Source organism: Amblyomma maculatum, chromosome 1, assembly GCF_055883805.1.
Source record: "Amblyomma maculatum isolate TAMU_Amacu chromosome 1, ASM5588380v1, whole genome shotgun sequence".
Lineage (NCBI taxonomy): Eukaryota > Metazoa > Arthropoda > Arachnida > Ixodida > Ixodidae > Amblyomma > Amblyomma maculatum.
In genome coordinates, this window is record NC_139344.1 from 386,106,319 (window position 1) to 386,133,832 (window position 27,514).

Consider the following 27,514-nt stretch of genomic DNA (forward strand, 5'->3'; position numbering starts at 1 on the left):
GTCTCATCCACAGCTCATTTCTTGGCAGCGTGCCAAGATGCTGCGCAGCGATAACGTCAGGGCGCGTTTATCTTTTGATAGCTCCTGCGGTGACGGCGAGCGAACTTGGCAGAGTGCCCGTGATGATGGCTTGATTGCACAAGCCTGGTTCGATTTATCACGCCGCGCGGGCATCATGATCGCAGCAGCTGACCGTGTGCTTTCGTTGATTCATACATGCAAGGATAAACGACTCCCGCCAAAAAAAAAAAAAAGAAAAAAAAAAAAAGCCTTGTCGCTTCTTAAGGGGGGACACCCCTCTTAAAACTTTTTTCCTTATTTATGGGTGGATCTGACTGAAACTTGCACCATTAATGTACTTTTGCATGCTGATTTCAAATATCTGATTAGTTTTCTTGTAGATGAAATAGCTTTCAAAATAATCCCTAATTCATGTTCTTCGTTTGGAGGTGAGTTAATTACTAAACACTTTATGGCATGAGGAGAATAGCCCTGCCAGAGTGATCTAGAAGGATCATAGAGTGCCGCTAGTCATGAATTAACGTGGTAGAAGAATTTGAACCAAAGTTACAATAAGTCAAACTTTTATGAATAAAAGCCCAGGTTGGCACCTAAGATTGATAATTAATTCTGTAAATGTTGCCGCATAATAACTGTACATATTTTTGTCCTACGGCACTGTCGAAGGTTTTCTCTTTCTAACAAGACAAGAATGAGAGCTATAGCACAAATAGACTAAGAGATATCTCTCCTCCAAAATTGCAGCACCCTCAAAATTGCAGTTTTGAGAAAACGAGGAAAAACACTTCACAGCATGTAGGTGTAAATTATGTCAATGATTGATATGTCAACAAGATCAGAAACAGGTGGAAAGTGATCTGAAGCGAAAATTAATGGCCTATGCCAATTTGAGCCAAAGTTACGCAATAGGAAACGCTTGAAAGGAAAATTCCATTTGGGTACCGAAGACAACATAACCTTCTCAGCAAATTTTCTTTTGTCGTCACTGCATTTACCTTGGTTTCATGAGACTCGCAGGATTCCCTTTCTAGAAAAAAAATTTTTTAAGCAATAGCAAGAACAGGACCAGAGATATTGATCTTTAAAAAATGCAACACTACCAAAATTGGGGGATTGTCGGAAGCACTCAAGCCTCACGGCATTTAATCAGGAAGGGCAACCCCAAAGACCTCATGCTATTAAAATGCACCAGGAGCATAGTCGGGGTGCATGCTGTCGCGGTGTTTTCTTTTTTCTGTTTTAGCAACGCCAAGCGAAGCCGCCCGCTTCTTTGCAGAACGTACGCTATGGTGCAAGTCCTTTTCTTCAGCTCTCCTGGACCCAGTTGCTGTCACATTTGTACTGCATTCTTGCAGAATTGCTGCTGCTGTATGCTTGCAGCCGGCATTGAAGCGCAGCACAGCTTCTGCTGTGGCTGCTTCCACAGCAAACAGTGATGAGTGCCGCTCTTTGTGGATCAAGGTCCAGATGACCGAGTGGAAGCTTTCGTTCGAGTTCTGGGTCTTCCCCCGAATGCACCTCTGCAGCAGGCTCTTCTCTGATAAACGACTATAAACAGGCAAAAGAGCATCAGCCACATCTCTTGGCAGACTGTAATTGTGCTTTGGTGCAGGCTCCTCTTTTGCCTTTGCAGCGTTGTGGCGGCACCATGACTTCTCACCGGTAGGACACAAACTGTGTTTGGGGCAGTCATCAGTAGATGTGATGTGGTAATATGTCGCCATCACAGCTCGCTGCATGGCATCCACATCACCTACATTTGATCGAAGCGCTCGGCCATAATATATTGCCAGCTTGTCAACTAGATCAGCTGTCAGCCTTCCTCTGCCGCCAAGACTTTGCTTCCCTGCACCCTTGTGTCTCTGCAAGAGGTTGCGCAAAGCTGCTCCCATACGCTTGTGCACGTGATTTATGCAGTCCTCTTTGACTATTTCAATGTAGCCATAGATTGCAGCATCTTTAAGAGCACTGAACGTGCGACTGTCCCCATCGCATAGCATGGTTGTGTAGCGCATGTTGTGGCGCTGCAGAGATCTTTCAAACAGAATTTTGCCAGCCTCTACTTCCATTTGACCAGCCTTGGAGTTGGTGTTTTTTTGGCACTGGTGGCGTGATTTCCAAAGTTCGTAGCCGTCAGTGTTTGGCTTGGGACCAATTTCGCAGCCCAGACAAAAGTTTGACAACACCACATAATCAAGCACGTAACCAGTGAAGAGTTCCACCACGGCACCGACGCCTATATGTGATGAGTGTCCGCGCGTCATCCATGTGCCGTCGTAGCACACTGCAATGTTCCCCCTATGCCCAAAACACAAGTCATCGTAGACCTTCGCCAGTGCCTGCGCGGCTTGTGCCATAGCGGTCGTGGCGGCTCGGGTAGCAGCGGGTTGCAGTGTGCTCTTCAGATGCCGTTGAAACGTCTTGTTGTGCATCCCGCGCCGCGACAACCCCATCGCCGAAAAGATATCGTTCATTGCTGTCTGGCCGTTACCGGTCGACAGCATTGCTCGACTAGCCAGAATATTCAGCTCAAAAGGATTGCACCTTTTCTCGCCGTCAACCCTCCGCGAGTTCCACTCGGCCGCAATCTCACCGCAGTTGTCGCACAGCACGATCAGTTTTACGGCGAGGCCATAGCTCCGGTCGCTGGTAATTAAACGCACGCATCCACGACACGTTTTGCACCGCACGGCATCCAGAAGGATATTCACAATGCTGAGGTCAATTACCGCATAGGAGGCTGTTCCGTCCGCATCTGACTCTGCGGACGCACCACTTGCATCGGCGAACAGCGCGGTCTTTCGTGCCGTCGCCGGCGTCGATACCAGTCTATCAAGCGTAGCTTGCTCACGGGCACTCACTTGAGTTATGTCACTGTTAGTGACAGGCGCGGTATCAATACGTACACGACTGCAGTCGGCACGAAGAACGGCGCCGTTGTCCAGCGGAATCGGAGAAGCGTCGCCGCCCGCAGCGTGATCGTCACACAATCCCGCAGCACTGGCACTTGCTTCTTGCACAGTATGCAACGAAGTCGCATTCTTAACGCGTTTCTTTGGTTGCTTTCGCCCGAACTTGTGCAAAGAGCGGTACTTCTTCGCGCCTGGCATGACTCTCGCGTTGCACTAGCGTGGTCGGCAGAAAGACAAAATGGCGTCACTGGGAGTCCGCATTTCAGGGCTAGCTTGCCGGAACCAACCAAACGACGCCATTTTGATCACGTGCCTTAACCGGCCAATAGTAGCGCGCGCTGCATGCTATCTTTTTGCTTGTTCTTTATGGGAAAGGCGGAGCGCACAGGGTTGCTTTCCGAAAGAAAAAATAAGCCGAAAGCGCACGCTTTCGAACGAGACCAAAATAGCCGCGGTGGAGCGCGTAGTTCTCATGCGCCGGGCGATCGAAATTGGGTATCGTTTGTCCACAATTTAAAGGGCAGTGGGTGTGGTACTGCATTTTTTAATCGCTATAACTTCATAAATAAGCGGGGTATAAGGATGAAAATTTGCGTGCAGATGCGGAATGGTGCGAGGAATACGAAAATGAAAAAATTGAAAATCCGATTTTCAGGCCGATTTTCGGTGCCAAAGAGCCGTGTCCCCCCTTAACGTTCGCAGCCGCCATATCTTACGCTACGCCGCGGGTACAGCACACCGATAAAAATGGATGACTCTCGCAAAAAAAGAGAGAGAGCCACGTCAGCCGCCGCGCGCAGAGGGTTCACAATACACGCTAAAGCGTCCAACTTCTGTCTGAAAACGGGCTGAGGTGGCTTGGCCCGTGCGTAGCGCGTGCTACGCATGGGTCTGCATGCAGGAACCGGGAAACGACCGGCAAAAATGGTCACTTTTCACCAAAAAACAAGCTATTTGCAAGTTTTCCCTACTACATACATGCAGTGGCTGCCATGCTCATTGTTCAAACTCATTCATGATCAGCAGGATCGGGACACACATGAAAAAAAAGAAAAAAAAAGCTATGCTTTTTGTGCTTAAACATAGATTTCATGATGAGCTGTGTGCTTTGCTGGACATACACACTGATGTCTTTAAACTGCCAGCATACATTGCAGGGTTCGTGATTCGTTCTACCATCGAACTTAAATCTGTCTGGTGCGCGGTAAAGCCCAGTGTGGTTTTTTTTTTTCTTTCGGACTGCCTGTTCGACCTGATAGAGACAGGATTCTAGGGCATATGCTTCACATTTTCAACTTGAAGCCAGAAAATGGCTTGTACCAATTTTAGAAAACCAGTGCATGGATAAACAGCCAACAGTGGGAGTCAAATCCACTATGCTGGGGGATACTGCTTTTCAGCCAAGCTGCCCTTGGCCTGTTAACTGAGTCGCCATAGTCACCACCGTCATTGATTGTTGTCTGCTTGAAAGACAGTTCAAAATGTAAACATGAGAAACTTCAAATAAGTGGCGCCCCGCTTAATGCGTGCTGTGTCGCACTCAATATGCCGACTATCTGTTAATCCTTTAACTACCATTCTTGAGATACTTTGGGAGACCAACTGCACAGCCCCTGCCACCCCCGATACTAAATGTGTGAAAGTGATGCGAACATGTTGTGCCATCTGTGGAGAACTCACATGAACACAGAACTTGCAGGGCAAATTTAAAACAACATATGGAGCGGATGTTTCTTTATCCATGTCATCACCATCACCAACACAGTCATGTCGCTTGTTCGTCGTCTGCACTGTGGCCATGACGAGACAGTGCTACACTCGTCCACAGTTTGACGGGCGAAAAAAATGAAAAACTGCCAACGAATTCCAACTGAAAAGTGACAGTGATGAAGCAGCTGAGCTAAAATTAAAGCTTGTCGAACGAGGACAGCGAGGAAATGATCCTGCCACCTACGAGTACAGGCAGCAAGAGAAAATGTCAGTCAAGCATAGTCAAAGTAATGAATAAACATGCCTTCAAAAGCATCGTAGGAATTACTAACATAAAATTTGCACAGAACAAAAAAGGTCCAGCAAGAAGTGCACCACTCTGAAAGAAACTAGCCAGTAAAAGGGTTAAGTTGATGAAAACTGTGCAAAACTAGTTTGAGAGAAAAAGGTGGGGAGGGGAATTTGCAAGTAACTCCAGTCTTTCTTACTTTCGTTTTTGTTGACACAGTTTGCACCACTGTAACATCATATTAATCCCCGGGCATGCACAGTGCAAACGCATTGTCGCTACCACTATGCAACAGCACAAGAATTAGCAGAGAGAATGTCATTCAAGATGAGTCACTTGGAACTTCCTTTTATTCTTGAAAATGGTGCGGCGATTCGCCAGCAGCAGCAAGACTTGTTCATCGCGTGAATAATCTTTCTCACATAACAATGCAATAAATATACTGCAGCAATTGAATACTTGCTTGTCACAATCTGGAAACGTTAAAAAGGGAACAAACAAAAAAACTTTTTCGGAACACGATTCACATCAAAAGCCTGCCGGCACAGAAGATGAAGAAAAAACATCTGCTTCATGTTCTCAGAGCCTGCTATGTAGCGAACATTTAAAAGAACTCTGCCCCTTAACATCACAGACACTGAACAAGATAAAGCAAAACTAGATGACACAAGGGAACACAAGTTTCCTTGCATGTCTGGAACACACGATGAGATGTTCTTCGGGCAGGTCATCGACACACCGGCGGACAACAAAACAGGCAACAGAAGAAGCACATGACGTGGTGCTTACGTATACGACATCCTATATGCTTCTATATTAGCCGGGCTAGAGCTCTGAAGCATTGGCCACTTATCAAAAAGTGAACAACCGAAAATATAATCTGCGTGGTGCAGTTTTTAACTCTTGCACGATCATTAAAAGGAAACAACATTTCACAAAAGAAAAAGCTTAAAACAATACTGGCACTAGCACATGGATCACGGCTGCTTGCTCCTCCTCTTCAACGTTGAGGACAGCAAGGAACAAAGTCACGTAACGAGCTTCCTTCAATTCGTGGTAGTGGCGCTAAATGTGAGCCCTCGCCGTTGCCATTTAAGCACAGATATTTACGTGATGCATCCGCTACTCGGGAAAAGAAAAAAAACGCATAAGGTGCACACAGTGCCATCTGCACGATTCTGGCAGGTCTCTACGCAAACTCGAAAACTAAAACGCCCAAAATAACGGTCAGACGCGAGACAACGTAAAACGATGCAGGAACGGTTCCCTTTTAAACCTGGTAGAATTGGTGCGGGCATAGACGCAAAAGCTATGCGGCACAACAAGGCACGGCAACAATCACTGCACCAAACGCAAGACAAGGTCATGGAAATGCACGCGAGGAGAGCAGATAGCACTGCAAGAAAGGAAAACAATCAACAGGCATCATTGCGAGCTCTGGTGCGACGACCAAACTAAAATGGATGCGTTCATCTAAGACACTAAAACTTGAAAGAAATATGGCTTGACGCATGCTCTTCAGTTGCAGTGACTGAGAGCACTGCCGGTTCCTCAAGGAATGAAAAAGTCCACGCAAGGAAATAACAATAAACGCGGAAAGAATGTTACGTGGATGGAGATTTGTTGTGTGGATTGTGAAAAAACAGTCCTAAGTGTTTGCATATCAGCCGCCAAACAGTCTCGCACACGCACGCACACAATAATGTACAGTTTCGACGTTTTTAAAAAGAGGAAACAAGAGAGCACACCGGCCACATTTGCCGCACAGTCACGAAGCACTCCCATCTTTCGCACCATCCCGGCACAAGGTGGCGATTCGTGTCACTGCACAGAGCACTGGTGACCTTTTTGTCTCCTCCACAGGGTGAAATGCTGCATGGTGGTTGTGGACTTGTGCGGTAACACAGCAGAAAGGGTGGTGGCGGCGGTGACACCCCGGAGGCAGGATCTGCGTGGCGGCAGCAACATATCTCGCGAAAACACCTATGAGCACAGACGAGGAGGTCATTTTCCTTTCAAGTCCACTAAAATCCATGTGTAGAGTTTCTTGAACACAATGTCCAGCCGTTCGTAATTTACACTGTTGATGCCATCCTTCTTGTAGCGTAGCTTCCCTTTGTACAGAAGCTTGTACCTGGGCAAGAATAATGAAAAAACATTTACACACAAACTAAACACAAATTGCACACAACTAAATCAACTAAACTTTTCTTCAATGACAAAAATGAAGACTAAAAGGAAAGAACTGAAAGAAGACAAAGTCAAAAGGAAGCTTTTATTTATAGTGCCATTATCAGGTGAAGCGTGCTAGCAAACCTGAAACAGCTAAGGTGAATTTCCCTATATTACCGAATTATTAAATTATTTAATAATGTGGTCATGCCTGGTACAAAAATATTTGGAGGCTACAGAGAGGCCAATGTACAGCATTCGATTTGACTCAGCTGATGGTACACTGATGGATGCGAAAAATACTGGCTGGCACCTTGCCCCACAATCAGCCTTTCAAGTTTTGGTCATATCATAAACGGACATGGTAGGCTTACCATGAATGTCTGCTTCAATGACGTTTTTAGCAATGATTTTTGTTGCGTTGTGTTAGGTTTAACGGTGCATAGGCAACAAAAGGCATCATGCGTGACACACAGGGTTGAGTGTGTTGTGTTTAAAGAATGTGTTCTTTTTAGAGATAAACTCAGGGTTTGCTTATCAGGTTGGCTTCTTAAACCAGAAAACACGAAATTTCAACAAGAGCACTCTCCTAGAAAGATGCAATGGGCAGGGATGTACTCATTACAGTGAAATGCTGAATACTTTTTTTCTTATTTTCTCAAGTCTCACGCGTTATAGCGAAACAGTTGATCGTTAGCTCCTCACCATACACTTCACATGGAGGTTTTTCTTTTCCGAGAAGCATAAAGTTGCATGCGAGATGTGCACATCCAGTGCAGAGGTGAGATAGGATTACTTTCATAAAGCGCTCCCGATGATGATTACATGGTTTCCATTCTTCAATGACGGGCTTTCACCGTTTAAGGTATGTCCTAGCTGAAGTGTACATTCTGCACCCATAATCGAACCAACCATAGAGAGATAAATCTGCAGGAGGCTCATGACTCAGACTTTCCTACGAGCTGAGCATGGGAAAGATGCTCGCTTTCTCTTCTGGTTCGTGTCAAGGAAGGAAGCAATCAAAAGAATGTGCAAGCATTCTTGTTTGCTGCATTATGGATAGGAGCGATAAAACAAAGCTCCTTGTCACACAAAAATTCATAAGGCCCTTGTGGTCACGCAAAGTGTAAATTCTATAAACATGGAGTCAAAAAAATATGCCTGGACGACAGCTGCGTAATGGGGGACATGGCTCTTAAAACAATTTTTCCTAATTTTTCAACAAATTTGCTAAAACCTGGTATTTTGATTCAGTGTCTAGCACTGATTTCAAATATGTAACTCTTTTTCCAATTGGCCAATGAGTTCAAAAGATAAATGGAATTAATCGTTCTTAATTTGCACGAACAATGAAAAAATAACCGCACGACAAAAAATTCACGTGACCACTTTGATAGGTACTAGAAAGCACAATGTATACAATGTTAGGAGCACATTTTTTATATATATATTACCGATGTTATAGCAGTTCAAAGTTCACTGTTCCAAATGTGGGTGCCCTCCTGTCTAATTTAGAGCAAAATTAAAAACTCTGAGCTCCTCTAACATCGCTAATATTTGGTATATCAAAAAAGTGCCCCTAACATTGTATTCGTTACACTTTCTAGTATCTAGAAGAGTGTCCAAGTGAATTTTTTACAGCGATTATTTTTTCATAGTTTCCGCAAATTATGAACAACTACAGTCAAACCTCAATATAACGAACACTCATATAACAAATTATTGAATATATCGAACTCTTCCGACACATTTTTGTCAAATACATGTATTTTTAACTTCCCATTGCAAACGCGGTTTGGCATAAGACGGATATTACGAACTTCGCGACGCCAAGCACTACTTCACTTGAACAGCAGGAGGCAGGCTTCGTTGCACTACAAGTGTGTTGTGCGGCGCAGCAAACATTCAGGATTATCTCGCAGGCGCTGACAGCACCACAGATGCCCCGACGGCATTGAGAGTTGACAGCCAAAGAAATCTATGGCCTCAGAGATCACTCCCGCGCGCATGTTTGTGCGTGTGGAGGTGATCTCGGAGGCCATGAGAAATCGTTCGCATCTCACAATCGCTGACAGTGACGCTTCAGCAGCGGCAGCAGCGGCGCAATCGAATGTTGGTTTTGCCTTTTTGATTTTTGCATCTTTCGTGTTTTTTTGGCTTTAGTGTTAGCAGCGGTGTCGCGGAGTGGCCGAAGCTGCATCGGTCGTCATGTCGAGTGTGGCACGTGGGTGCGCATAGTGCTGTGATGGCGGTGAATGTGAAAAAAAAGAGCAGCGCTGACGTTAAAGACCAAGTCAAGATAAAATCAGGGCCTTCAAGGCAGTTTACAAGAGGAGACAGATTGACACTCTTCTTGTGAAGCTTCATATGAAGCAGTACTTGAAGATAAACTTGCTGGGAGCATTCAAGCGGCATGGGACAGCGTGAAAGGCGAAATGATTGCCAACTGCTTTCGGCACGCAGGTTTTGTTCCGGCAGAGGCCCGTGCATCAAGTGAAGATGGGGACGATCCCGACGAAGCAGAGCTCCGCGAGCTCGATGAGGCCTGGAACGATTTTTCGCGATTTGTTGGTGACATGCCGCAACAATGACTGTAGAGGACTTTGTAAGCAACGACGACATCGCGGCGACCACGGCTGTACTGACGGACGCCGAAATCGCTGTGGAAGATTCTGAACATCCCGCAGACGAAGCTCAGGCTGACCCTGTAGACGATGAAAACATTCAGACTTCATAAGAAGCACTTGCTGCATTGGATTTACTGCGCCGCCACTACAGTGCTATTGAAAGCAGTCGGTTTGCTCTTGTTGAGTGTTTGCAAACTGTAGAACAGGGCGTGGTACAAAACGCGATCAACACAAAAAAGCAGGTTGCGATAACGCAGTTCTTTGCGCATAAATAAATGAACGTGACCCAAGTAGGCACCCTTCGAGTTGCTGTGCCTTCTCCCCATGTCCCCTTTAACTCTGACGTCAAGATGAGGATAGAGAAATATAATGTGCTACTGTTCCTTGAAAATTTCTCGGTTAAAAAGACAATCCCAGCGCTACAGACCATCAAAGTGTTGTATTTTCTTCTTGGCACAACTTCTAAAGCGCAGCAAATAGATCAGGGTGATGATTGCTCCCTGAAGGCAAGACGCCGCACTAGACTTGAAGACCACCTGCTCTATGACATACGGAGAGGAAGAGCAATTCTGTGACAGACTTGGAATTTGCTGTGCGAGTAATTTCAGCATTATGCAAATATTGTAAAGAGTTGTCTCCACAAAACAATTTATTTTGGGCAACACTAGCATCTGTCACAGAGGATACAGACAAGTCAAGTCCAGGATTATAAGCAGCTGTGGAAAATGCATTTGGCAAACAAGACTTTTCAGAGTACGTAGACGCGGATGCTCATTTGGTCAGCATGGAACAGATGAAGAGATTACAGTAGAATCTCGATGATAGGAATTCCAAGGCAGCACGCAAAATATTCGTATCATCCAGAATTTGTATGATCCAAAACAAGTCAAATTCCACATGGGAATGAATTGAAAATGAACCAAACTTTATTATGGCGAACCACTTGCGGCCGAAAAAGTCCGTAATGCTTGTCTGCACTTTTTTGCTGTTGATGTCGCGGACAAGCTCCGCCTGAAAGGCATAAAACTGTGCCGCGGTTTCGTCGCTCACGCTGCCGGCACTTACGGTGCGGCACAGAGCGTCCAAAGCATGAAGAGTATCTACCGTTGACGGCGGCTGATCACACTCATCGTCAGCATGACCATCGCTGTCGGGCTTACTTTCGCAATTATTCGCTTCGTTGACCAAGTCTTCAATAGAACTCAGCCCACAGGTCTCGACGTTGTCGTCCGCGGTAACGAAGTCCCAAGCCGAAGCTTCAGTTTCCAGATTGTCCCAGCCATCAATCGTTAGGTCTTCATCTGGTTCTTGATAATCTCCTGCCGAAGCCGCAGCAAGTCCGATGGCAAATCCACACTTTCTAACACAGTTCGAGATTGTGTCCGAAGTTACACTATCCCACGACATGGCTAGAAAGTGCAAAGCATCTAAGAGACTGATCCGCAAGTTTGCTTCTTTACAGTCAATTTTCGCCAACAGACGCCTCACTAGAAGTCCTTTGAAATGATGTTTCACATTTCTAATTATCCCAGCGTCCAGTGGCTGAAGATGGCTGGTAGTGTTCGCCGGCAGGAACCTGACTTTCACGTTATTGAATGTCATTTCCTTTGGGTGGGCAGAGCACTGGTCCATGAGAAGCAAACTTTTCCGGTTCCTTGATGCCATTTTCCGATCAAGGCTTGTCAAGAACTCTCGGAAAAAATCTCCAGTCATCCACGCCTTTCGATTGCCTTTGTAAAAGACAGGCAAACACTCCGCCGATCAGAAACACCTCGGTTTCTTCGACTTACCGATGACTGTAAGCTGGAGTTTCTCAGATTCATCCGAGTTGCAGCAAAAGAGTACTGTTACTCTCTCCTTGCTTTTCTGGCTGCCCTGGCATGCCTGGTCTTTTACGCACGAACTTCTTTCCGGTTGAAGGTTGAAAAAAAGGCCCGCCTCGTCGGCATTAAATATGTCATGTGGTGCGTACTCCGAAATCAGTGCTGGCAGCGTCCACTTTCTGGTCCACTGGTCCACTTTCTTGCCTTCACCCGAGACGACCCGGAAGACAAATCTGTGCCGCTCGCAGCCATCCCCCAGAGCTTGGAAATTTTCAACTCCGAGCGAAAGCACGACGGTGTCTGCTTTTTCACGTAGCACCTTGCCGTCCACATTGACGCCGGCCGCTGTCACTTCGTGGAACCAAGTCAGCAGAACCTCTTCCAGCTTGACATGGGTCGTTGTTTTAGCCTGCTTCACGTTTGCACCGAAATGCTGCACATTCTTCAAGATGACATCTTGCTGCCCAACAATGGTGCAGAGTGTCGACGGTGCCAACCCTAGCTCTTTTGCTAAGTCGACACGCTTCTTAGGGTTTTCATCGACCCTCTTCAGCACTTCAAGCTTTTCCTTAAAAGAAAGGGCTTTACGCTTCCGTGACATTTCGGCAGCAGCGAACGCTTGTGTCTTTCTAACGTTTGGGCAGTTCACGTCACAGCGAACGACAGAAAGAAGCAGCGAACGGAGAACCAGAGAACTAATGCAGTGGCAGCCAGCATCACAGGCCTCCTGGGAACAGCCGGCGAGAAACTTTTCGATAGACCAATTAGCTGCCAGCGAATGAGTGACGTACACGACTGGGCATGTGCCTCGCCTTGGCCGTCCTTGTCTAGTGCTCGTCGGTTTGCTACGAAAGGGAGGTGGGGGTAGGGTGGCTAGTGGGGTGAGGGGCGTTGGAGAGGAGAGGCAGCGGCCGTGGTGGATACCCTCTCCCACTGCGAGCTCTTGCGCTGAGCTGCTCGGTGGCTTTGTGCGTTTGTATAACGTTCGTTCGTATCATTCATGGCGGGGAGGGGGGGGGAGGAGTTAGCGGCATGTTACCCTCTTGAGGCCAGCCGCACCGGCCCGCTCGCATGCGCGACTGGTTTGCACGTTCGTATCAACCGCGGCAGGTTCAGAAACTCTTCGTATCACCCTGAATCTTAATGTATTCTATACAATGTAATCCGTTCAAAGCATTCTAAAAATTCGTATCATCCCGAAATTCGTACCAGCCGTAATCTTATTATCGAGATTCTACTGTATTGCTCAAGTAAGAAAGATGCCTGCCATTAACCAAGAGCTGGGTGATGAAGAGAATGAAGGTGACACCATCTCGCAGAAGGTTACCACCTCTGAAACTTCAACATATGCAAAGCCTGAAATTGTACTTCAAGTAAAACGCTGCGCATGAAAAAGTCAGCCACGTTATGCTAATGCAGGCACAAATAGCATGAATGGCTATAACCCACTCGGTTCACTCAAAGCTGACTAACTTCCTTCAGAAGTGTTAGATAACCAACAAAGCATGTCTTGTCAATAAGTGCTGCTTACAGTTCACTCCATTTGTAAAAAAAAGTTAACAGTAACAGTATACTTTGACTCTACATGCTTTTCTTAAAGCAGACCGAAAGCCTGGGCACAATCAAAGTCTGTCACAACAAGATTACGCTGCATATATTTCCTCCTTTTCCCCTTTTTCCACCCCTCACGATCCTTTCAGTGTCTTTTTCTCCATTGGATGACACTGCCTTATCTCGCTGTTCACACCAGCTCTACCTTTTTTTTTTTTTATGCACCACACACCTTGCCTCACTGCCTTGATCAGAGTCTTTTTGCCTCAGAATTCTGCTCTCGAAATCCTAGGCTGTGCGCATGTTGCGATGCCATCAATCCACAAACCATGGCGAGACATTCTTCACTGTAAGTTTCCTTATTACAAATGTCTGTACTATAAATGAAAAAAAAAAAAAAAGTAATAATAAATGTACAGTTGGCAGGCAAACTGGAATTGCAGCTTTGATAATGTAACTATCAGAAATAACCTAGATGTATGCCACCATGTTCTATGAAAGAAGTACTTTAACTTTGGCTTTGCTGATACTGTGAACGCAATGAAACACTAAAAAAAACTCCAAAACCTGCCCTTTTTCAACCAAAATAGATTTACTGCGATGCGAACAGCTGTCTGTAGTTTCCTTTCGCGAGCTAAAAAACAGACTTTGGATTTCAAGGGATTGGAAAATGATCGGAGCAATTTAAACTAACAAGGTTTTACTGCACCAGTGTGTAGTGCTCACCTGTCTGGACTTGGTGTGTCCTTGGCGTGCTTCAGCATTGTGTACCTGGCAATGTTGGCAGGATACCTGGAAATCTTTAAGTGATAATGCTGCAGCCTGTCAGGAAAAAAAGAAGTCTAAGCACAAGTTTCAACTTTGCAAAACAAAATCGTGAGAACCAAGCAGTCCAGGGCAAGGAACATAGCAGCACCAAGCATACTACAGACGATAGGAAGTGGAGAACAGGATCAGTGCGCATAACAGAAAGATTTGACGCTTCCTCAAAGATTTCCTCAGTCTATGCCATGACCAACTTCTCACATTTATCTCTTCTTTCAATGCATACGAACCCACTTCCCAGCTTGGCATCATAAGCCTCTACTGACATGTACTGACCTGTACCAACCTCTGCTAACCTCTGCTGACCCAGTAGCGACTATCTGCAGTGCCGTTGCATAAGTGTGGGGAGAGAAAGTATTTCATGCTTTGGCCTACTCTTGGTGACAAAGAAAAGCTAGCAACTTTTTTCACCAATGCTGACTAATCATGGATATTCAGTACTGAAAGACTGGCCTCAATGCTACAAGAAAAAAATTGCCATTCTTTCCCTACTATAAACTTATCATTTGCATGATAGCACATGGTTTGGACATTATCAAGCGTCAATCAAATCTTGTACTGATTGCACTTCGCTTCCTATGAAATTTTGTCTTGTATGTGGAGCCATATGCTTCTTAAATGTACATTTACTATGTTTTTGGTCACGAATGCCCCTCCTGCCCGGACCACGTAAGTGTATGGTCTCCAGTATTTTCGAATAAATTCTGCGGGCAGCTAAAGGAAAATGGAGTCCTTAAACGAGGAAGCCACCTGCCAAGCCCAAGAGCAGTTTTCTCCTATGGTTTAAATGAATGTTTTTCCTCTTCCTTGGCACCCAACTCAAACTGCATGCACATCTGTGCCTCGTTATGTTCATTCTTATTCTTTTGCTTTGCCTCTTGAAGCCAGGAAAAGAATATTCAGCACCACGTCTCTGCTATATGCGACAGCAACAATGCAAAAGAAAAAGCGTGACATGACCCATTCAAGAATGCAAGACATTAAAATTTGGGGCCGTGGCTATTGCAACGAGTCATCGGCAGATGTTCAGTTTTCACTGAGCTTGCTTTGTATCTAATGCACTTATTTCAGTTAAAAGAAGCACCAGATATTCATGCACTGAGGAGATTTAGAGAACGAGTTTTTCTTTGTTTCAAAAACGAATATGGCACTGATGGCCATGACGTTGAGCTTTCCATAGGAATTAGGTATCCAACAAGAATAAATAAGGTTGTATAAAATTTTCTTTAAATGCTATATTTATATGATTTAAGCGATTCTTCATTTAAATCATGTCTACCATAGTGTACAGTCTGTCACAAAAAACATTTTTGTGCTATACATCTCAATCTTACTATATTTAGGAATTTTAATGCAATAGAATGAAAGGTTCCATGCTCCAGAATATCCGGCATTTGCAATGTGAGCAAAAAAAGCACGGGCATGCCTCTGGCAGGTGTCATAACTGTGCACTGAAAGCTTGTCGGTTTGGTTTGGTTGATGAGTTTTAACATCCCAAAGCAACTCAGGCTACGAGAAACGCCGTAGTGGAGGGCTTTGGTAATTTTGACCACCTGGGGTTCTTTAACGTGCACTGACATCGCAAAGCACATGGGCGTCCTGCTTTTCTCCTCCACCAAAAAGTGGCCACAGAGGCCGGAATTCGATCCCCGATCCTTGGGTACAGTAGTCGAGCACCTTGACCACTGCACCACTCTAGTAGTCGAGTGGTCTTACATATGACAAATGTAATGTAATGTAACAGTAGTAACAAATGTCTACATAGCAAATTCCTCGATATTACGAAGTTTTATTCCCCAACACCACGCCACTGAAGTGCAATTGGCATTCATGTATTGATTTCCTACATAGGCTATCTTGCAGCTAGTTCCGAGTTCCTGTAAATTTGACAGAACCACAGAAAACGTTTCCTGAAGATAAAACACGAACTGACGTGAAAGAAACATCTCATACAAGATGATCTTTAGTGGGCGTTAACTGTTCCAACAACAAGCGACCTTGCCTCTGCCCTATAGTGACAGGGCGCTGCAATAGACATCGTAAACGGACTGCTCACCTATAGGACATGTCGTCATCTTCTCCTCCCCAGCCCCAATACTCGTTGGAGAAGCCATTGACGAGCTGCATGTGCTCCTTCTTGAGGGCACTGACACCACCAAATATCAAGGCATAGGGGAGCCTGCGACGGGAAGCACCAAGTGCGCACATTACACTGTTATAGTTAATCTGTTCATTGCCAAAAGAACCCGTAAGAAAGGTTATATAAGTCGCATGTACTGTAGAGATGTATTACAAAGTGAAAAATATGGTCAAGGAATAACAATAACTGGTTCAGAGGAATGAAAAGGCGCAGTATCTGTCGCTCTGTGGCACCTGAACAGCACAGTAAGGAATGGGAGGAAGGTGGAAGTGAAAGTGGAAAGAGAATATTGTAGGGCTATGGAGTAATTTTGATGACCTGGGGATCTTTAACGTGCGCTGTAGGAGTCTTCATATTGCCTCCATGAAACGCAGCTGCCGGTGGTAGGGATCGAACAACATGGTCAAGGAAATAAATGCTTGTTCCTTTATTCTTATCTTCTAAGCTGTTGGCATTACTAGGGCAGAATTAACTGCTATGCACTGAGGAAGTTTCAGTAAGCACCAGCAACACAAAAAATCAACTGCCCTGCAGAACTTGCAGGTGTCCCTCTGGGTTCTACCTCAGGTTATTTAATTTTTTTTTTTTGTTTCAGTTGACAGATTTCTATTGAAAAATAAGGGGATACTTCAGTGCAGTCTGTAGAGGTGGAAAGTACAGTGACAGACATTATGTACATAGCAGAGTTTAATGATTAGACAATTACCTAAAATTAACCTGCTAGAGTTTTTATTGTCTCTTTCAAGGGGCAATATTATTGTGAAAAAATTAGGGAAAGGTTTAACCCTGCTAAACCTAAGTAACCAAACAGAAAGCCGTGGGACTTTTTGCTCAACACGTCTCTTTGTGTGGCAGCCTCTCGGCAGGCTACGTACACTGGACGATTGTATTCGTCCTGTCGTCTTGCAACCTTTCACACACAGTTCACTGGGCATCTCGCCTGAATAATCGATCACTTCTGGTGCTGTTGCGGTCAGTTGGCACCAGCTAAGAGGCAATGGAGGCTATGTAGACAGAGCAAGCACCACGGGGCGACTATATCACATGCAGCAATGCTATTTTATAAATATAGAACGGCTGGAAGCCAACTCAACACGCTGTCATTAGCAAATTTTTAGCCACCTTGCCTAATAAGAAAACTTAAGGGACGACAAAGCAATCATCTTTGATGTTGGCAACCTCCAATTTCGCAACAGTAAAATTTCATTAATCAATTTAGAAATTTGGATAATTTGAACTAAGAGCGCGGTCCCAGCCGATGCCCACATAAGGCTATGGTGTCAGATGGTCGTTAACTTATACACGGGCGGGTGCACACCGGTGAATTCGGGTGGCCAACTGCGCCGCGGTACAGCCTGAGCAGCCAGCCATCGCTGAAATATCGCTACGCAGCTTCGCTGCAATGCTTCACCACATGGACAGTGAGGCGAAAAAAGGATAGCAGGCGCTTTTCCGATTTTGGAACAGGTCAATGTTTATGAGTCACGACAGTGCGCACGAAGCAATGCACACGAAACCAAAATAAACTTATCGCTTGTGTTTCTTCTGAAACGCAGACAACCATTGTACAAGCATTCATTAGATAACTCATGCAAACAGTTTTCAGAATTTTTTCGGGCCCATTCGATAATTCAAACTTTCAGTCAAATTCGAAAATTTCTTCTCGTCCCCTGAAGGCTGAAGTAAAGAAGATTTTGTGGTACAAAACTGCCCCTCACAATGAAAATAAAGAAATGATTAGTTATTTCAAGTAATCTAGCATTTAATCTATAAAGAAACTATGTCATTTAGCAAGGTTAAATAAAGCAAACAAGTGAAAGGTATTCCAACACTCATCACTCAAGAATTTTCAAGCTTGCTTCATTAGCATGAGAGAAATACGCAATTAAATAACGACACTCCTCAAATCATACCGTATTTACTCGAATCTAACGCGCACCTTTTTTCCGATATATCGTGTCCAAAAATTGGGTGCGCGTTAGAATCGAGTACGACCCTAAATCTCCGACATCATATCGCCATCGGCATTTCAAAATGGCCGCCTGGTATGCACTTCGAGCCTACTAGCTGGTCTAGCTGTCTATGCCTAGCTGCAGTAGCGTCCTTCGTGTGTTTTGGTACATGTGCTTTGGTTAGCCTACCCGTTTTCTGCGATTGACCGACCAGTATGGACGTGCCGAAGATTCGTCGAGTTCATCATGATGCCGCATTTAAAAGGAAAGTCATCGTGTGTGCAGAGACGGACGGAAATCGGGCCGCATCACGCGCATTCGGAGTTCCGGAGACATGCGTGCGGGACTGGCGCAAGCAGAAGGAAAAGATTTTCGGCAGCAAGGCTACACGAAAAGGTTTCAGTGGACCGAAGCAGGGCCGGTTCACCGAAATAGAAGAGCGGCTCGCAGAATATGTTCTAGAGCAGCGAGCGGCGCAGCGGCCAGTGACGACGGACCTGCTCAAAGTCCGGGCGATGCAGCTAGCCCTACAAACAGGGCTAACACGGAGCGACTTTAAAGCGAGCAGGTGCTGGCTGTCTAATTTTATGAAGAGAAAAGGCTTTTCTCTTCGAAGGCGGACAGGGATATGCCAGAAGTTACCTGAAGAGTACGAAGAAAAGCTGCACAGTTTTCAGCGGTTCGTTCTAAGTTTGCGCCGCAAGTACGGCTACCACCTCGGCCAGATTGGAAATGCCGATCAGACACCGCTGTACTTTGACATGCCTGCCACCACAACCGTTGAAAAGAAGGGGGCGAAGCAAGTGCACGTGTTGTCTTCCGGCCACGAAAAAACACGCGTCACCGCAATGCTTTGTTGCACCGCGGATGGACACAAGCTGCCCCCGTATCTCATATTCAGGCGCAAGACGCTCCCGAAAGGAATCGTGTTTCCGAGTGGCGTGATTGTGCGCGCCAATGAAAAAGGTTGGATGACAACGGACTTGGTCGCCGACTGGATCGATAACGTCTGGCGCAAGAGACCCGGCGGCAGTTTGGGCCTGCGTGCGATGCTTGTGCTCGACGCTTTCAAGTGCCATCTCGACCAACGCATCAACGACAAGCTCGCTGCGTGCAACACCGACCTTGTCGTGATACCAGGTGGCATGACATCGCAGCTCCAGCCGCTCGATGTTTGCTTGAACAAGCCAGTGAAAGATAGGATTCGGGCGCTCTACACCGAATGGCTTGTGAGTGGCTGCCATGAATTCACTCCCAGCAACAGAATGAAGCGTGCCTCGCTGCAAGAGTTCACTGGATGGGCGAAAGATGCGTGGTGCACGATAGCGTCTGCCATGGTCATCAAGGCCTTTAAAAAATGTGGCATATCGAATGCCATGGACGGCACCGAGGATGAGATGCTTTGGTCCGTCAGCAGTGACAAGGAGTTGTCTGACAGCGACGACGAGTGAACCTTGTGCCGGCATAGTGACAATCTTGGCAAGATAAGCCGTTTCCTTTTGTGTGTGTATTTTTTAGTGCACCGAGATTAAATCTTTGCTTTTCCAAACGAGACAAAGTTGTATTGCTGTATGAAAGCGTTAGGTGCGCGGTACTCTTTTTCGCGGAGAACGGGTGCGCGTTACAATCGGAGCTTTTTTTTTTTTCGGGGGTGGGGGTCACGAAAAACGGGTGCGCGTTACAATCGAGGGCGCGTTAGATTCGAGTAAATACGGTACGCTCCAAGACACCAGAAAAAAATAGGACAGCTTGAGTATTGCGCCCTCTACGAACATGTCATGGGCTTAAGGTTGGCTTGCTGACCTCCAATCATCGCACCAGTTTCACAGAGGATGGGTTTTTCAAGCTACATCGGCTTTATGGTTGCCTCCATTCCATACATTCGACTGGTGATGTCGTGGTGACCATAATGAACACCAAACTACTGGCGATGTATTCGAGAATGGTTCCAAAATCCACCACTATGTGGCCAATTTCCCAGCAAATTTCTAAAGGCATCACTTATACAAATTAATAAATCACTGGCTTGATTCCAAGAAATTTATGCTCAAAAGCATTTCTTCACCCCATTACATCACTACACGTCGCAACATTTACGAGCAACCTTTCAACCTATTTCCTGGTCACTTAAGCTCTACAACGCACATAATATCCATCTAGTTGTACAACCAACCTGCAAAGGTAACCTATAGTTTTTAAAATACAAATTTGTGAACAGTAAAAGACAATTACCCAGTATATGGAAGCGAGCCAAACAAACAACAACAGAGCTCTGCCACGGCCGCTCAATGGAGGCGCACTTGGGTGCGGCCTGTCGTGTCGCCCGGAAGAGCCGTATTGCGCCTAGTTCTCATCGCCACCGCTCCGTGACACGTCTGGGCGGAGCTGCGCGCAGCGGTCGTGGCCATGCCGTGGTAACAAGATTTCTTCAACGCATTTAATAAGCATGTGTTTATCATCCCATTCTTCACTAATTTGGAATGTCCCAAATTAGTGAAGAATGGGATGATAAACACATGCTTATTAAATGCGTTGAAGAAATCTTGTTACCACGGCATGGGCAAGAGTTTTGAAAGACAATTGACGAGAATTGCAAAGGCCGGTTATCGGGAGTCAGTTATTATTGAGGCCAGTTGCCGGGTACTGAAGAGCCTTAAAAGAACGCACAGACTGAAATCCCTGCCCAGCATGGGTGAGAGGAAGAGGAAGGTTGCAGTGGTACCGTATGTGCACAGAATTTCGCATGGCCTCAAAAATGTAGGCAAGAGGTATAATGTTGACGTCGCATTGACTGCCCCGCTCAAGATGAAGAGGATCTGCCCAGCTATGCAAAGGGAAAGAGAAGCGAAGAAGCAAGAATGTGGGGTGAAACATAGAAGCCCATACGTTGGATGCAAGACAGGTGTTGTGTATAGGCTTCCACTCTCTTGTGGAGCCAGTTATATAGGACAAACAGGACGGTGCATTAATAAGAGACTACAGGAACACTGGAACAACTTGGAAAGTGGAAAGGACAAAACGTTTCTGGTATCACATTGCCAATCATGTGAAATAATGAAGAAGGAGAAGAAGAAGTGCACTCCTAAGTTTGACAGTGTTAAGATTTTATATCGCCACAAAGAGAAGATAACGAGAGAGATAGTGGAATCTTATTTTATTTCAACGGACAATAAGTGTGTCAGCAAGACTTCTCTTGCTCTTTCAAGCAAAGAGGTGTCTTTTTTAAGCGACTTTTTAAAGTAATTTTTTATGCAGCAGGTGAACCAAGGGGTTGTTTCACGTGACTGTTTCGTTTTCTTCATGTTTGTTTTTCTGGGCCTTGGAGTAAAGGGCTTAGGCTTAGTTGTGAGTCAGCGCTTGTACTGTGGCTTTCTTGTTTCTTGTCCCTTGTCTTCGTGTTCGCGCTGTTTATATTAATAATTATTGTTTAGCCTGTTCCTCCGTTTTCACTGGAAATATATTCAAGTGGGTACCACCACCCAAACATACTAGCTAACACAAACTGTTTGCAAAAGAAAACACGAGACAGCTGCAGTTCAACGACACGCCTGCAGTATCAGGAAATTTTTTTTTTTTTCATTTGATTATGAAGCCGCGTGATGCACAGAAAACACGCAAGCTTATTTCACAAGCGAAGAACTTTCCTCGAAAAAGGTTTATGTGCAAGCATGATTTTTTCCACTGTCGGATTGATGTTGCCTGTCCAGTTGGTCAGAAGTGGTCACATTAGTTTGGTTAGGTCCTTAGTGTGACTGCTGTCTTCTCTCTTGCAAATCAACTCCGGAAATTGCACAAAATAGGGAAGAAGGGATGAAACTAACATGTTGCATAGCTTGCTGCTTCTTCTGACCTCCGGGCACTTCATCACCTTGCTAACATAAGTGCAGGGTGATTTTCAGATACCTTAGAAGTCCATCATCAAGAATTTTGATAAGTCCAGGGTTTTGCAGGAGTCACAAGGCACAAAGTTAATAAAAGAATGGGGACTAATAAAATAAAACTATTGACACTCTAAAGCAAGCACTAGAAGATATTTAAACTTTGGTAATATATAAATAATGAAAACATGGACAGGCACTGAAAACAGAATAAATAAAAATGTTTCACGAGATTCTGTAAAAATATTCATACTTTCTCCTCAAATGGACGTGCAAGGTAACCAGCCAAGAATGAAATCGGTGCTATGTCAGCTGCTGGTTCACACCACACATGACTGAATCCAAGCTGACTTGAAAACTGTCTCGCAGCAGACGTGATGGCAGTTGGCAAGGTATGACTCATAATCACGAATGCCAAGTTTTATAGCTGCCTATCTCAGTCGATTTTTTTTTTTTTTTCGCTAGTGGTACCTTCAGTATTTTCTATGAGGTGAAAACTGCAGCCCTTGCGTCAACTCTGTCGTTCCCGCCTTTGAATTGCCTTATACTGTTAAAAAGCGATACTACAGGCCCGCTGTTGAGGGCCTGCTTTAGGGCGTATCAGAAGCTGAAAATAAGATTCAGTTAAATGCAATGCACTAGTAAGGCACACAGAAGACATTGTTGTAAGATACTTGATGTGATCAAGAAGGTACTTAATTTGTGCCACTGTGGATCTTATTGTCACGATTGTTGCTTCGTAAGCTTGTTTAGTTAGCCTTTGCTTTGACGTGCCTCCTTGGACCTGAATGTCTTCGATATGGCAAAGTCCAGCTCTAACCAAGAGAGCCGCTCGTCATCTGACAAATAGAGCGGCTCCGCTTGGTGTCTCCATGGCTTCACTTATGCGATGTTGTGCAAGGCATACCATTTTGATATCATTGTCATAAAAGTGATCGTGACAGAACTATCTTTAAACACACATGCTTCAGGATGGCACGGGGGGTTGTCCAGGAGGAAATGAAGTGTAGCTATAATAAGTAGGGAAAATATATCCAGGAGAAAATGAAGTGTAGCTGTAACAAGCAGGGAAAATATATCTATTGGCCTGTGCACATTCATTTTTGCAAGGTTGTTTGGCTCAACATGAGCTCGTGTGAGTAACTTAACTTGTAATGTTGGCAGTTCGGGAACACGGAGGGGACGGCTGAAGGAAGCAGGATCTTCAGTTTTACGTCCTTCTTGTAGTCATCATCTGTGAAGTGCAGTGAGTATACCAGTGACTTGTCACTTGGCTCCCACCGGCTTCCTTTTCCGTCCTAGCCCTCCCGAGATATGTTTTTCAGCTATGCTGCTCGACGTTGTGAACCGCACGGGAACTCATGGTAACCGATCTTTTCTTGCTTTCGTGGTGCACAGCGGCACACAGCAGTTTTCTGGCATGGTGCTGCACACGCTTAGGATGCCGTTGACACAGGCACCGATGACACGCATGCAGAACTATCGGAACCACGCGGTTATGCTCAGTAGTCAAAACGAAAACACGCGCCAACACAGCCAGCGCGCTCCTTCCGTGTCGTCTGCTCATCCGTGCTGGCGGCACCTCGTCATGGAGTGGTGGCGCCCCCGCGGAGAATGACGGCGAAAACTAACTTCTCCCAATACGCGCTTCCCCAGCCATTGAGGTGCAACACGACGGGCCGCACCAAGTGCGCCTCCATTGGGCGGCCGTGGCTCTGCTTTGTGCCCAGTTGCTATGGCGATGGGTGGATCATATCTCCCCGTACCTGTATTTCATGGTGTCTATGGCCACCGACATATGCCGCGGCTGCTCGGGGCACGTGTAGAGGTTCCGGTCATCCTCCGGTATAAGGTCTACATCGTGAAAGATGAAGCACTGGTAGTCATACAATGCCAGCGCCTCCAGGTAGCCCACGTTAAAGAGCTTGGCGCGGTTGAACCTTCCCTGGCCAGCCTGCAAGGAGAGCACACCACGAAGGCATGGTATTCGACATTGTTATTCAGCCCCAACACAGTGTACAATTGAAGCAAGGTGAAAATGTGCTTACATGCAAAAAAGAAGCAAGCTGAAAATAGGCCATAGAGAGCACCAACCAAACTATATTAAAAAAAGTTGAACAGCTACAAGGGTCATCCAACTTTTCCCCCCATAACCTCGAGAAAAAAACGAGAAGCTTCAGAAGTGATGCCGGAACAATAGTTGGAAAATAGCTGCAGCTTTATCAACTGTGGCAACTACACAGCTAATAGACAAGGGAGCAATGCCAAATGAGAAAATAGCAAAATGTTAGTGCTGTAATGATATCTTTACAGCAGAGCAGGACTACAAAAAATTGGCTGCAAGAAAAAAAAAATTATGCTGACTTAACAATTACAGTGCCCTCATTATACGATGACAACACTGGGGTTTCTCTCAATAAACTAAACTGGATGCAAAAAACAAGCGCCCTATTTTGGTGAGCGGTAGAATTCAACTTGACAAGCCTTTTCTGAGCACGAAATAAAACAAAGAGCTCTGTGGTCCTACTTACGCCGTCAAATTTCTGGAATGAAACAAATGTATATTGCAGTGTTAGGGATAAACAAGACACTCATCTTAAAGGCCACTTTTAATAACTACAGAATAATGAATCTCCTTCCAGCTTAGGAGACTGCATACTTTATTCTTGCTCAAAAAAAAAACAAAAAAACATAAGGATAGCAAAATAAACCCCTTTTTACTACCAGCAACCAATGAAATATGAACAAGTGAAGTGAAATATATATATTAAAACACTAACATATCAGCTCTGGAGAGGAAATGCAAGTGAGATTAACACTTCTGAATGACGGGCTTCTAGCGGTAAATCAAACTTTAATCTGTTTTAACCTTACCCAAGCTAACATACTCTCATTTCACTGTTCATGTTTCAAGTTCCTTGTTTTGGACTTAACTTATACTGATAGTACAGTCACTGCATAACAGCAGCAAAAAGGAAAAAGAAGAACCAGAACAGGAGGTGCTTGCTTGGGATTACCACAGCTATGGTAAGTTTAAGGGATTCCCGAGTTTGAGAGTAATACTGACACAAGATGTGCCATCAAAAGACACAAGCCAACAAGCCAGAGTTATTCTTCGGACCATATGTAAATCAAGAAGTTGCCTTACAAGCTGCCTTCAAAACCTTCTTTAATGTCATCTGCTGTTTTGCAGAGCTCTAACTTCAGATTAGTAATTAGTACACAATTAGTACACAGCTGAAGCACATGGTTACAAAAAAGGAAAAAAGAAATAAAAGGCACACAGTTACTCCGGAAAGCAGGAAGAAAAGATTGAAACAGCCATTAGACAATCAAAGGAATTCTAGCTGTTTATAGTTTGGCTCAATCGATTGCTTTCTCACCTGCTCGATAACAAAAATGGCATAATCGACCTGCTGGCGAGGCAGCATTTGGTGCATGTTGTAGAGAAAGACCCGGAGGTGGTCCTCACGGTCCCGGTACGGAACCAAGATGGCCACTCGATGCCTTGCAGTGCAATCCTTTGGCTTGTACCGGCCGCCAGGCAGGATGTGCAGGAACTCCTTTTCCATGGTCTCAAAGGACGGGGCGTCCTTGAGAACTTTTAGGCGGCCAACTAGCAAATCAGGGGCGAATGAATTGGTGTGACATTGTGGTACGAGTGGACAAACAAACATTTGACAAAAGCGAAAAGCGGGCAGCAGTTAGAAAACTATAAAATCTCTTCGTGATGAACTTGATTGAATCATCAATTCAGGTTGGAACCTTGAGTGTGTGTAATGAACTGGTAATGAAGCAAGCAAAGATTCATTTAAGACTAAAGAGTGTATACGATAAGTATCGTCTGAAAGAGACTTAATATCACTGTGCTAAAAATAAAATTCAAAGTGCTTAACAAGTGGAATACATGTTATTAAATGTCACAAGAAAATAAAGTACACACATGCTAACCAATAAAGGTTTTTTTAATTATGAATCATATCTTTGCCATCTTTTCTTGCGCTAAATCTACAGAAATTGAAGAACAACACCAGATACATTCAGTTTATCGAAGAACTCGGGGTAATGAAGTTTAATGCAAAGAGTTTGCTCCGTAGTCAAGAACTAGGCTTCATGGGCACAGTCTATAACAGTTTTTAACAGGCCTACAAAAGTCAAAAATATAAACTGCAAAAATCGATAATGGTTCTACATGAGCTAGCTGGTCTTGGCCTCAGTAATCGAGCACAATGCGAATGTACTTAATCCAAATTTTCTGTGCATACACTCATCAAAACCATTCAATAAAATGCTGGTGCAAGTTCAACATTATGTATGCAGACAGAAACACATGCACCACCCAGTACATCAAGGAAACATCAAGGAATTTGTTCATAGCAATAGAAGCTCCACAAACTTTATTAAATAAATAATAAATTGTTCCACAGGAAAGGAAAGGCACAGTATCTGTCACACTTGTTCTGTGGACACCTGAACCACACCAAAGGGAAGAGAGGAAGGTGGGAGTGAAAGCAGAAAGAGAAAGAGGAGGCATAGTGGAGGGCTACAGAGTAATTTCGACTCTCTAACATGCACTGACACCGCATAGCACATGGACGCCTTCGTTTCCCATGGATCACTCAGTGCAAAGTTTTTGTGTACATGTGAAGTACGGTTCCGTTAATGGCAGAATCGACTCACCCAAATTGGGCGGCACGAGTGGACACAGTTCCATGGGAGGATTGGTGGTGCTGTTGGCGTCGCGGTGCGCCGCTGTGGGAAAGATCTTGTCAGAGCGAGATTTGTTCACGGAGTACGGACTGGCAGATTCCGGCATGGAGATGTCACCAGGGGGCGGCCGGAAGATCCAAGACAGCCCCGGTGAGACCACCTGTGAGCAGCAAAAAAGAAAAAAAGAAAATGCCAGAAGACATATAGCAAAATTGTTTTCTAGAGGAAATATTTAAACTGCAACAGAACGTGGAGTACACAAGTTACCTATAAAATAAAGGACTAATATTACAGTAGACAAATATATATCTGAATGAAGGTCTTGGATGAATTAGTTTTGTGGCCACAGAGACTGAAAATGGTCAAAGTAAAATTTTTTTGTCGCCGTAACTAAGTCCAGTGGCACTGCTGATTTTTTGGATAAGTAAATGAAATAAAGCTTCTCTGCCTTGCATTTTAAGAATAATCTGATAGCCGAGTTGGCGAAACCGACATTGTGTCATATCGTACGTATTTTACAGCGAGCAGGAGACAGGTTAAGTCAGCGCACCCTGAACGTCTTCTGGTTGGTCGAGAGCATGTTGAAGCTGTACTCGAGCAGCAGGAATGCGACCACAGTAGCCGCGACCAGCTTGTAGAAGTGGCCGCGGCAGAGGCTCGTCGCCGAGGCGCGCAGGCCTCGTTGCCAGCTGAAGGCGCCGCCATCGGCTGCGCCCGCCGGCGAGCTGGACGACGCCATTGCGGACGACCACCCGGGGGGACCAGTGACGACGATGCGAGCCTAGCTGCTGCTGCTACTGCGCTGCCTCTGCCAACGCCGCACATCACTCGGCGCACCGGCGGTCATCAGCACGGGCCCGCGACCTTCGACCTCGTCGCCTGCGCCACCTCAGGTCCTGCGCAC

The 27,514-nt window shown here is 45.2% G+C and overlaps 1 protein-coding gene across 1 annotated transcript; it reads right to left on the reverse strand.

The window, feature by feature from the left end:
• Window positions 1-5,264: 5,264 nt before the first annotated feature.
• LOC146208437 (beta-1,4-N-acetylgalactosaminyltransferase bre-4-like) lies at window positions 5,265-27,514 on the reverse strand. The gene is made up of 7 exons (XM_084593743.1): window positions 27,161-27,514; window positions 26,581-26,770; window positions 25,284-25,516; window positions 23,667-23,854; window positions 15,987-16,109; window positions 13,832-13,927; window positions 5,265-7,066 (listed from the first exon to the last, which is right to left on the reverse strand). The coding sequence occupies exons 1-7, from the start codon at window positions 27,347-27,349 to the stop codon at window positions 6,937-6,939; spliced, it is 1,149 nt and encodes a 382-aa protein (XP_084449869.1). The 5' UTR covers window positions 27,350-27,514; the 3' UTR covers window positions 5,265-6,936.

Excerpts from the sequence above, each read along its gene's own strand:
- LOC146208437 (XM_084593743.1), bottom strand. The coding sequence starts at position 27,349 with ATGGCGTCGTCCAGCTCGCCGGCGGGCGCAGCCGATGGCGGCGCCTTC. Across the intron at positions 23,855-25,283 it reads CCATTTTTGTTATCGAGCAG|GCTGGCCAGGGAAGGTTCAA; the intron begins GTGAGAAAGCAA and ends CTCTCCTTGCAG. Across the intron at positions 16,110-23,666 it reads ATAGACACCATGAAATACAG|GCTCCCCTATGCCTTGATAT; the intron begins GTACGGGGAGAT and ends TTCCCGTCGCAG.